General features: G+C 39.0%; 1 protein-coding gene across 1 annotated transcript in view; it reads left to right on the plus strand.

Moving 5' to 3' along the window:
- Window positions 1-663, plus strand: part of ghdc (GH3 domain containing) — a 47,420-nt gene extending 46,757 nt beyond the window's left edge. The window contains exon 11 of the mRNA XM_052102782.1: window positions 30-663. Coding sequence (XP_051958742.1) covers window positions 30-251 — 222 coding nt within the window. The 3' untranslated portion in view covers window positions 252-663. The remainder of the gene's footprint in view (window positions 1-29) is intronic.
- The last annotated feature ends 12,280 nt before the right edge of the window (window positions 664-12,943 follow it).

Consider the following 12,943-nt stretch of genomic DNA (forward strand, 5'->3'; position numbering starts at 1 on the left):
ATTTGTGATTTTTGTTTCAAATCCATCAGTTAGATCACTGTCTGCAGGATGACTCGCCAATCTACAGATCGTTCCGGATAAAGGGCAGCATCGGATCAATGAGAGTTCAGCTTGTCAGTGACGGAACATTCAAAGAACTGAAAGATCATATGATGGCCTTCTCAAAAACGTCATCGAACACATTCAAAATGCAACGCGTGATCCGCAAGAAAGAGTTTGCAGACTTTCTACTGCGGAAGACTGTTTCATGAACATTTCAACTTGAAATTAACACTTTGTTAGAACTTGGGAGAAAAACAGTCTCAGAAATTATTTAAAATGCACACTATTTTCATCTTTACAGTGCTTGTCAATGACATTGTACTTAATGTAGTTTGATAAGCCTCTAAAAACTGTCAATTTGGCCTTGTAATTGGAGTTGGTTCAGTGGAAATGTAAAATTGTAAAATATTCACCGACGTGCACTATTGCTGCATTCACATCATGTTCACATAATTATTGTTCTTGTACATGAACTGAGTCTGAGGAGTAGAATTGCAGAGTTGTTATCTTGTAATTATGGTAATTCCATTATTAAGTGAGTCCATTACTCCTTCATATAAAGTGATGTATTTCCAATGCAAAAACATTTAGAATCTTACTGTATTTTTCCCTTTACATGAGTATATCTAAATAAAAAAAATTTGGATTCTACACCTGAAGTATTGTCTACCCCAAAAAAAAAAAAAACATCCAGTGTGCGGCAGTTCTGCGGATAGAAATGTCTTGATGAGAGAGGTCAACAGAGAATGGCCTGACTGGTCAAAATCTACGGTAACTCAGATAACCACTCTGTACAATTGTGGTAAGAAGAATATCATCTCAGAATGTTATTTTGAGATGAGGGTTGGTGCTGTTTAGGGGCATATATATATATATATATATATATATATATATATATATATATATATATATATATATATATTAAATTATTATTATTATTTTGGCAGCTGTGGCTCAGTTGGTAGAGTGGGTCGGCCAGTAGTCGCAGGGTTGGTCCCGGCCCACACGACTCCACATGCCGAAGTGTCCTTGGGCAAGACACTGAACCACAAGTTGCTCCCAATGGCAGACTAGCACCTTACATGGCAGCTCTGCCGCCATTGGTGTGTGAATGTGTATGTGAATGGGTGAATGAGTCACAGTGTAAATCGCTTTGAATACCGTTAAGGTTAAAAAGGCGCTATATAAGTGCAGACCATTTACCATTTATTTTTAAATTATTTATATTTTTATTTTTGGTGACACTGTTGCACAATTTCAAAGGGAAATGTTTGTGGAGAAAGGGTTAGATTACTGATTGGTGTAACCGACTGTAAGGTTATTTTTATTAATGTATATGGGTTTTGTTCAAAGAGTTCAAATCTTTACATAACAGCAATGCCACACACATACACCTCTTCCACCGAAGTGGTGGTGATCTCATGCGCGTTCAGCCAGGGAAACCTAAATCTTCCGCTGACTTGAGAAATTTACAATGATGTAACTGATCTTATTAATATATAACCATCTTTTGATTAACCACTGTGTGGCCGATTCTCACAAAATTTGATATACAACTTCGCGTTAGACCCTTCTTGTGTACATTTCAGGACCATCTGCCATTCACAACTCAAGTTGTTAGGTGATGAAATTTGATTGGTTGCTGGGTGAATTGTCAAATCGATATCTTAAGAATATGTTGAACTAAAGAAGGTGCATATTTAATTTGAACTTTGTCGATCAAACAAATGCAGAGTTATGACAGTTTTTTAGTTGTAGCGCCCCCATTGACAGAAGTGTTCAAAACGTTGTGTGCAACCTCAAAATGTCCTCATGATGTAAATGGCCGATATGTACTAATACAGGGGAACTCTGAAACATGGACATTTCTAAATATATACAGTATGAATCACATTGAGATTTTCTATGAGACTATCTATGACTCTTCTAATAGTTTTATATTGTGGGACATATTGAAAACCTATACTGTATGAGGGTGCAAGAAAACACGTTGCTGAAATAAATTAACTGGAAAAATAAATTCTACAACTAGAAAAAGAATCAGTGCCAGGATCTAAAGAAACTTATCACACATTAGTGAGCAAAAAACTTAAATATAATAATTTGAACACATACAAAATAGAAAAAAATATTCTTAGGCCAAACAAAGATTTTAAGAATTGGGGAAAAGAAGATAAGGTCTTGGCTTGGCAGCTTAAGAAAGAGTAGAATTCAAGGACTGCAAACTTTATAGAAGAGAAGAATGGTGAGAAAATGTATAATCCCAAAGACATTAATGATTCGTTCAAAAGAGCAGATTAGTGAGTTTTAGGAGAATAGGCCTAAATTGGCCTGAGGTGAGATAGAGGTCAGATGTGAGATTTGTGTTTGATGGTCCTTGCTCAGTAGGATGCGTTGACTCAGGTGGAGATTCTCATCTGTGTAAGAGTTTTATGATGTTGTTCTCGCAGAGTTCTTTGACTTTTACGACATCTTGATTTCAGCCTTACAAAACTATACTACTGGGTGACACAAATGAGATATGTGTCTTGTTTGTTTGAGGATAACACCACCCCCTCATGGTTAAGCCCATCCATTTGGAGATAGCCCAGCCAGATATATGATTAACAAATTGAACCATAAAAACGTTACTAAGACAATAACAAACCAGCTTACAATACACCTAATTAAAACATGGTCAGTGTCTCATAAAATCGTAGATATTAATTATGCCCTCTCTCTCAAAACACCTCTCTGGAAAAATAAGTCTTAACAAATATAATTAGACAATAAAATCTTAAAAGTATGGCATGACCAAGGAATTAAGTATCTTGAGGAGTTGTACAAAGATGGAATATTTATGCCATTTGAACTGCTTAAACAGAATTATGGTTTATCTAACAAACATTTTTTCTGTTACTTGCAAATGAGGTCCATCTTGAAAAAATTCTGGGTGACCAACTGCCTTTGCCTACACTAACAGTTATAGAACTGGCCCTGTATGACATCTATATCCCTAAGAAAATTATAAGTAATATGTATTCCATGTAAATAGGACATTGCCCTCCAAAAAATGTCCAGAGATAAAAATAAATCTGACCTGAATATTCAGTGTTCTCTGCATGCGCACAACGGCAGCTGTACACAGTACCGTGCATGGTATCATGGCGTTCTAGTGAGAATAAGTACATGAATGCCGATAACATTCCTAGAGTTAACTTATCACCATCATCCCAGCTATACTCCAGACTAACCTACACCAGCTCTCTGTTACCACATCTATCTGTCAGTGGATTACCAGCTTTCTGACGAACAGGCAGCAGCTTGTGAGACCACCTCTACAATCAGCACTGGTGCCCCCCAGGGATGTGTGCTCTCCCCACTACTCTTCTCCCTCTACACCAATGACTGCATCACCAAGGACCCCTCTGTCAAGCTCCTGAAGTTTGCAGTCGACACCACTGTCATCAGCCTCATCCGAGATGACGGTGAGTCTGCATACAGAAGAGAGGTTGAACAGCTGGCTGTCTGGTGCAGTCAAAACGGTGGAGATAATTTTGGACTTTTGGAGAAACACCCAAAACTGACCCCCCTCACCATTCTGAGCAGCACTGTGGCAGCAGTGGAGTTATTCAGGTTCCTGGGCTCTACCATCTCACAGGACCTGAAGTGGGAGACCCACATTGAATCCATTGTGATAAAGGCCCAGCAGAGGTTGTACTTCCTTCGCCAGCAGAGGAAGTTCAACCTGCCACAGGCACTGTTCATAGAGTTCTACTCAGCAGTCATTGAGTCTGTCCAACTTAAACGCCAAAGGCAAGTGGAAACTTGTTAACAGGACTTTATTCCGGTGTTTATTAAACAAAGGTAAAGTTTTGAGTGGTCCAATTTATGTAACATTATGTTCATATTTGATTAGAACTGGGATACCTCTGCAAATTACTGTGTCTGTTTAAGTGTAGTTTAATACATTGTTCAATTCATTATGTAGGCTATGTGAGTAGCCTACATAAGTTTACAAATAATTTGACAAAAGTCATATTTAAGTTGTGCCTATGTTCTATGAGGGTGGAAGAGTGATTTTAATTTTAATTATGTAAGTGGTCCAGTTTTGTTCAGCATTTGGTTGCGAGCCCAGAGGGGTGAATAACGATAGTGAGCCTGCAAAAGGTTGCTCCATGTTATATGGATCAAGCGTGATTCATAACCAAAGTTGGTTACTGGGGGGTATTTCCATGCTTTCCGTTTGGGGGAATGCGTGGGGGGCGGGGGTGTGAGCGGGGGGTTGTAGGTCAATATTTTATTTTATTTTATTTTTGAAAAAATTCTTGTTTTTCTATGGTTTGCTTGGACACAGCTATGTTTACATGGTAACACGAGATCGTAAACGATCAGTAAGTCAGAGATAAGGGTCTCTAGCTGGAATACAAGAGGGCTACCGTAATTTCCGGACTATTGAGCGCACCTGAATATAAGCCGCACCCACTGATTTTTAAATAAAATATTATTTTGAACATAAATAAGCCGCACCTGTCTATAAGCCGCAGGTGCCTACCAGTACATTGAAACAAATGAACTTTACTCAGGCTTGTAACAAAAATAAATAGGCTTTAACGAAACGGGGACGTGGGTCAAGCGCCCGTCCGGGAGAGAAAAGCGGTAAGGGCGCTTACACCTGAGCTAAATTATGCCTAACACCGGTGTCTAATTTCAGTAAGCATGGGGAGAGCGGCATAAAAAGGCAGCAGCCACAGAGCTGAGAGAGTGACACACGTCAGTCTAGTGTTGGCGCATAGAAGAATTGAGAAACTTTATAAAATTGATTGTAAACATTGCTGTGGCCATTAAAAGCCTTACCTGGAACGTCAAGTGCCCTGCTGAGAACTGTCTCACTGGTGTCCATGTGACAGTTTTCCCAAGAAGGACACGTGAAGCAGGTCACTTGAAATTAGACACCGGTGTTAGACATAATTTAGCGGAGGTGTAAGCGCCCTTACAGCTTTTCTCTCCCGGACGGGCGCTTGACCACGCCCCCGCTGCCACACACGGCTTGTAATAAAACATTTGCAGTAAACAGTAGCCTACCAAGAAAGTCATTGGTCACTATCTTCCTCGTCCTGTGCACTGAAACCACTGAAGTCATCTCCTTCGGTGTCGGAGTTGAATAACCTCAGATTTAGTTGTCTTTTTGCACTGAGTCAATTCCTCACGCTGCTGTTTCCAGCGTCTTATCATCGACTCATTAAGACCAAGCTCCCGTGCAGCAGCCAGATCAATCGCCTTCAACTTGAAAGCAGCATCATATGCGTTTCTCCATGTCTTTGCCATGGTGAGGGTGACAAAATTACTACCGTAATCATAATGATGGGAAGTTTGAGCCTTCGATTTAATCTAAACAGTAAACAAAAAAGATGTTTTGACCTTAACCCGTTCGGCAATTTCATTGGTCTAATGAAAGCTTCACGCCAAAAAACTGAGCACGTCACAGAATGTTTTTTTTTATTATTTTTTTTTATAAAATTTGAAAGCGGGAAAAATCCATATATTAGCCGCGTCATTGTATAAGCCGCGAGGTTCAAAGCGTGGGAAAAAAGTTGCGGCTTATAGTCCGGAAATTACGGTAAATAACTTAAACAAGTATTAGGTCGACTGAAACAAATGGGATCAAATATAATTTTTTAACAGGAAACACATTTAATAAAAGAAGATATCAGTAGGGTCACGAAGAGATGGCCAGGTCAGGTTTTTAATGCCTCTTTCACGTCTCGAGTTAGAGGAGTCATGATCCTCATACACAAATCTGTTCCATTTCAATTAAAACAGCAACATATAGATCCGCTAGGGAGGTACATAGTTCTTAATGGTACGATTTTGTCGACACAAATTAATCTAATAAGTATATACGCTCCTAATATAGACAACCCTTCCTTTTATCAGAACTTCTTTCTCACAATATCATCATATCCCAGACATTATGTAATTGGAGGAGATTTTAATTGTGTGTTAAACCCAGTATATGATCGCTCTTCAGGAATAGATAATACTCATCAACAATCTAAAAAAAATATCATAAAGTATATAACTGATCTGAATTTAGTGGAGAAATGGAGGTATCTTAACCCAAGTAAAAAAGAATATTCGTGCTTCTCAAACACACACAAAACATACTCGAGAATAGATTATTTTTTAATTTCTAACAGCTTAGTTTCAAAAGTAGAAAAATGCTGGTAAGACAGTATATTATTATCTGACCATGCCCCGGTTACTTTTACACTCCAAATGGACAATCTTGTATCTTCCCCTCCCAGATTTCGATTTCAAGCAAGTTGGCTTCTGGACCCTGACTTTGTTAAATTCCTGGAAGACAAAATAGACCTATACTTTCTAGTTAATACAAATCAGACAAGTGCTTCAATCAAATGGGAGGCCTTCAAAGCCTATATAAGGGGGGAGATATTAAGTTATACAAGATATAGATCAAAAAAATATCAGACACAATTGGAAAATCTGGAAAAACAAATTAAGGTATCAGAGGAACACCTCTTTAGCAACTATGACCCTGTAAAGCGAAAATAACTTCTGGTGCTGAAAGCCCAATACAATGAATTAACCAGTACTAAAATAGCTAAGAGCTTGATGTGGCTAAAACAATCCTATTACTATCAGCGAGAAAAACCCGGAAAGTTGCTTGCATGGAGCCATCAGTTCATTAACTTTAGAGGAGGGGGTGAATATTGTAGGTCCATTGGAAATAAATAATAATTTTAAACTGTATTATGAAAATCTGTACAAATCTGAATACATTAACAATTCCGAAGGGCAAGACAGCTTTCTTGATAAACTTAATTTTCCTAAATTGTCAGAGGGGACAAGAAGTGACCTAGAGAGGAATCTGAGCATAGAAGAGCTATCAGAGGCACTACAGGGCATGAGTAGTGGAAAAGCCCCTGGGCCTGATGGCATCCCAATGGAAATTTATAAAAAATTTGCAGGGAAACTTTTACCACACTTGCTTGAAATGTTCAACGAAGCATTTGAAAAGGAAATGCTACCCCCATCATTGAGATCAGCACTAATTACCCTTATATTGAAGCCAGGCAAACCCGCTAATGAAAAATCATCTTATTAGGCCCATATCTTTGATGTCATGCGATACAAAAATCCTCTGTAAGACCCTAGCTAAGAGAATTGAAACATTTATACCGAACCTTGTAATGAATGATCAAAATGGGTTTGTGCTTGGAAGATAAGCCCTCCATAACATACGTAGAGTCCTAACTATACTATATAAAAAACAAAATGCCAAGGACCATGCGATCCTGTCGTTGGATGCGGAAAAAGCCTTCAACAGGATTGAATGGGGATACCTTTTTGAAGTGCTTAAGAGATTTGGGCTGGGTGATGGGTATATTAAATGGATTAGGCTCCTTTATAATGATCCACAGGCAGAAATAATAACAAATAACCAAATTTCAAAACCCTTTAGCTTAAGTAGAGGTACACGACAGGGGTGTCCATTGTCCCCTTTGTTATTTTTATTTGCAGTAGAACCCCTTGCAATGGCAATCCGGAGTAGTTCTGAAATAAAGGGCATAACAATAGGTGAGAGGGAACATTGTTTATCTCTGTTTGCAGATGATATCGTGGCGTTTCTTACAAATCTAGACCCTTCTATTCAAGCACTTAATAATATACTAACTATATTTGGAGACTTTTCAGGTTACAAAATTAATAATAATAAAACTGCCTTGCTATTAATGAATGATGATGAAAGGAGTAACTGCCTGATCTCCAGGCAATTCGCCAGCTCTCCTGAAGGTTTTACATACTTAGGGATTAAGATAACCCCAAAAATAAAAGAAATCATTCCAATGAATTACGACCCATTAGTAAAGAAAATTATGGACTCACTCGAGAGGTGGAATGCATTGCCAATTTCTATTATTGGACGTATAAATATCCTAAAAATGTCGATCCTACCTACATTTTTATATCTTTTCCAGTCAATTCCACTTCCTCTTCCAACTTCCTTCTTTGCTATACTCAAGAAAGCATTCGCAAGATTTATATGGAATAATAAACGTCCTCAGTTACGTCTCTCCTTACTTTACCTACCATACGAACGGGGAGGGCTTAAAGTACCAAATATAAAACTTTATTATGGGGCAGCTCAACTTAGTTCTGCTAGATACTACTTCATAGACACAGACATTCCAGCGTGGATAGATATAGAAAAAAATGGAATAATGATTCCATTACAGATGTATCTTTACTCTTCTTCAATTAAAATGCTCAAAAAAAATATGCATAATCCTTTCCTTAGGAATACCATTTCATTATGGTATGAAGCTCACAAGTTTCTAGATGAAGCAATTACAATGTCAGGTTTGTCACCAATTTGGGGTAATACAAAGTTTGCACCAGGTAGAAGTGATAGGGGATTTGAAAACTGGATGTATAAGGGAATAAGTCAATTAAAAGATTTATACGAGGAAGGTATAATGTTGTCATTCCAACAATTGATGAGAAAATATGATATCCCTCAGAAACATTTTTTTTAAATATTTACAAATAAGAAGTTTTATACATTCTGAAATTAAAAGTTATTCAGAACCCCCTTTGTCAGCTATAGAAAAGCACACTTTAAAACACTCAAGGGACAAGGGCAATCTGTCATTATTTTATAATATACTTCTAGAGGGGTCAAAAGATTTAACAACATGGAAGAATGATCTTCAGGAAGACATTTCTAAAGAAGAGTGGATGGAATCTTGTTTATTTGCCCAAAATCACAGCATCAATACTAGGAGTAAATTGCTCCAATATAAATGGCTTTTGCGGACATACATCACCCCAGTCAAACTACATAAATTTAATCCAAATATTCCAGATAGTTGTTCATAATGCAAACAAGAAATTGGTACCCTTTATCATTGTATATGGGAGTGTAATGAGATTCAAGGATTTTGGAAGTAGATTGTTTTTATGATTGGTAAACTGACTGAAGTAAAAATCCCTCTTGCACCCAAATTTTTTTCTGTTTCATATATACCCAATAAATCTTGAGGTGAATGCAAGAAAGCGCAAACTAATTGATTTTAGTTTACTTCAGGCCAAGCGTGCTATTGCTTTAAAATGGAAGGAAACCCAAGGACCTAATCCAGGTCAGTGGTTTAAAGAAATGACCAGAAATCTTGCCTTGGAAAAACTTATGTAGTTAAAGCACCAAGACAAATTCCTTGTATGTGTAAGCATACTTGACAATAAAGCTGATTCTGATTCTGATTAAAGGGAAACTAAAAGACTTTAATAAAATTTGGGCTCCCTTTTTACATTACTGTAACCAAGTTGACCAGACAATATGGGATGATTGAACTACCCAACTCTTTTGTATTGGCCATGTCCAATAATTGACTCAGTTCTTGTAATCCAGCAGAATAAATAATAGCTCTGGTAAAATAGCAGAATTAAACTATAAAAAGTCAGGCTGTGTACTGTGATATATCAAAATGTATATTTTATTTATTTTATTTTATGGTTTAGTGTTGTTTTGGATGTTCTGTAATGTGTTGCTTATTATCTTTATTTATAATTGTTTATTTGTTTATTACTCATTTTTATTTTGTTTATTTTGTTGTTTTTTTTTTATGTTCAAACAAAAAAAACAATTAAAAAAGTTTGAATATTTTTTTAACGCGTTATTTTTTGTCAAATTAATCGCAATGAATTAACCCGTTAAATCGACAGTCCTGATATATATATATATGTCTTATTGTGTATTCTATATATAATTTATTTTCTGTTCAATTTGTATTTATTTTTTTATTATTTATATCATATATATATTACTTGTTGCTGTTTTGTATTGTTGTGCACTTGAAGCTCCTGTCACCAAGACAAATTCCTTGTATATGTAAGCATACTTGGCAATAAAGTTCATTCTGATTCTGATTCTATGATCCCTGTCATTTCATTAATGGAAATCTGGAGTTCCCATTTAAGCCGGTCACTTCAACACTTTGTCAGTTGCTGACATTTTGGGATCTCCTTGCTGGAGTACTGATCTCTGAAAACCTAAACATGACGACAATTTCAATTGGCAGGTAGCACTCCGCCACTTTGCGTGCATCATCACGATCATATAAACCAGAAAACAGCGCCACATCACCAGAATTGTCCTCTTCAGGGTTGAGACAAACATCTCTCGTGCTCTTGAACCCAAATCAATGCTTCATCATTTGGATCTGCACCCTTACCACTAGTGGATTATCTTTGTTCTCCCTGTGTGCTCTGAGGTACAGTGTATTCTTTGAACACTTCATTACATTGTTTACATTGTGTGTTTCTTTCAATAAAAAAAAACTAAGAGTCTCTTGCTTAAAGGGGACCTATTATGCAAAATTGACTTTTACATGGTGTTTGTATATAAATGTGTGTCGGCAGTGTGTGTACACAACCACCCTACAATGTTAAAAGTGCACCCACACCTCTTTATTATATTTCTATTCATCAAAAACAGTGTGCCAAAATGAACGGTTTTCGTTTCTGCTCTAAAGTGACGTCACATTAGAGCAGGCCTCGCCCACAACTGGTGATGGACTCCAACCCCCTCCCCTGAGTGATCTACACACAGTCCGCCGTTGATTTTCCGTACTGTAGCAGATACAGTGAGAAGAATAATGTCTCAGCTTTGTAAGCATCATAAGTGTTCTGTTGTTGACTGTAAAAGTGAACATAAGAGTCTTCAGAGCCACTGAAGATGCAGTGGACAAGCTGGACTGGTAATATGGCATACTGGGCATTTTCCCGGTGGGCCGACTCACTTTGGTGCTGATCAGGGGCGGACTGACCATCAGGAGAACCGAACGGGCCAGTGGATCGGCGGTCCACAAAATGGCGCCGCGATATGCAGAAAAGGACAGCGAACACACCCACCCTACCCCACCTCAACTTTTGGGCCAGTTGCTATGTAAAATCCCGGGCCGATTTGTCCTCCCTGTCCAGCCCTGCCTGAACTCCGGTATTTACTCTCTCAGTCATATAGGTTCTGATTTGTTGTTTCTGTAGTAACCGAAACACCAGCTGTAAAGGCAAAGCCCTCTTCTGGAAAGGGGCAGGAAGCAGCAGCTCATTTGCATTTAAAGAGACACATACGAAATCAGCGTGTTTTTGATTCCACCCAAAAAGAGACATTTATAACATGGTATAATACATTATCTGTGGGGTATTTTTAGCTGAAACTTCACAGACACATTCTGGGGACACCTGAGACTTATATTACATCTTGTAAAAATGGGCATAATAGGTCTCCTTTAACAACGTCTTTTTAAAGATGGCAGTTTGAGTTGATGGGGTTCTAGTTCAGGTGGTCGAGAGACAGCAGCTTGATGCAGACTGTAGCCTTGGACAAAGCCTTTCTGCTTGACACTCTTTGCTGATTGCTGGGGACCTGTAAACCAGGGACATATGCCCACAGATCAGTCCAATCCAGCTCCAAAGATGCCTGGAACACTTCTCTGTGTTCCCGCAATGACTCTCTCACTCGATCTGCTGTTCCATGTGTCGTGGAATATCGCGATGAATCTCTCTAAGTTGTAAGAAAACTCTCGGAGTCTTGAGTTCCAGATGCCAAAGTTGTAGTTTATTGAACACCAACAAACATGAGACCGGCCAGCTGTCCGTTCTGACTGTCTTAGTCCAAAACCTCCTCTTCTATACAGTTTGTTATCTGGCATTACCTCATTTCTGTGCCCCTTTGTTATTTTTGTAACCAATGGATACTATTTGCCACCATTATCTCACAGAGCCTTTTGATATCTTTTTACTGGTAGAAACTTGGCTTTAGTCTATCTTCAAGGTCCTTAGTCTCATTATTTTGTTACAGCTGGGTGCTCTTTGTGGCCTCTGCAGCATCAACACTTTTAGTAACCTCATATGCTCTCTCCTGGGTCACACAAAGGCCAGGAAACTCATATAAGTATTTTGATATATAAGAAACATACTAGAATATTGAAAAATATACTGTACATGCTGGGGTCATGGTGATGTTCACAGTTTGTTTGTTGTTTCTGTTGGCTCTGAGCTAAATGCTTGTTATGCTCCAATATAGTTTGCAGACCTCATTGCAGTTGCTCGAGGCACAAACATACTCACAAAAAAGGGGAGAATATTCAGCTTTAACCAACGTGATTGCACTGCAGACCCCAGTGTTCACAGAAGAGCCCATGTGTCCTCTGACCCACTATCTGGACCACTAGTTACCCATCTAACGTCTAGGTTACGTATGTAACCTCCGTTCCCCGATGGAGGGAACGAGACGTTGTGTCAGAGAAGCGACACTAGGGGTCTCTCTTGAGCGCCAATATTCACCTCTGAACTATGAAATAAGGCCAATGAGAGTTGGCAACCAGTATTTGCATGTCCCGCCCCCGGACATACGGGTATTTAAGCGGCGCAAATACGGGAGTTCATTCAGGATTTTTCTGAGGAGCCGGAAATGGTCCGGCCACAACAGGGGCTCGGCTCAGCGACGTGGCAGGGGAGACACAACGTCTCGTTCCCTCCATCGGGGAACGGAGGTTACATACGTAACCTAGACGTTCCCCTTCTGTCGCTCTCTCCACGTTGTGTCAGAGAAGCGACACTAGGGGTCCACTTAAAAAGAGCCATGCGCTGAGCCGTGTACGTGATCCGCTGATACAGGAGCGAGCAGGTATTCCTACGTGCAGAACGACCAACTGTATCAGGCTGCACGTACCCTTCCCCAATGCCCCATTTAAGCCATCAGGATTCCTTATCGTTACCCTGGAGGGGGGAACAAGGTGATGGCCGCCAACATGGGAACGGGCCAGCCTGGCTGGGCCTCTTTTCTCTCTATGTATCTCGCATAGAGCAACTACGGCCGGGGCCCTTACACGCATTG

Source organism: Xyrauchen texanus, chromosome 33 (assembly GCF_025860055.1).
Source record: "Xyrauchen texanus isolate HMW12.3.18 chromosome 33, RBS_HiC_50CHRs, whole genome shotgun sequence".
Classification (NCBI taxonomy): domain Eukaryota; kingdom Metazoa; phylum Chordata; class Actinopteri; order Cypriniformes; family Catostomidae; genus Xyrauchen; species Xyrauchen texanus.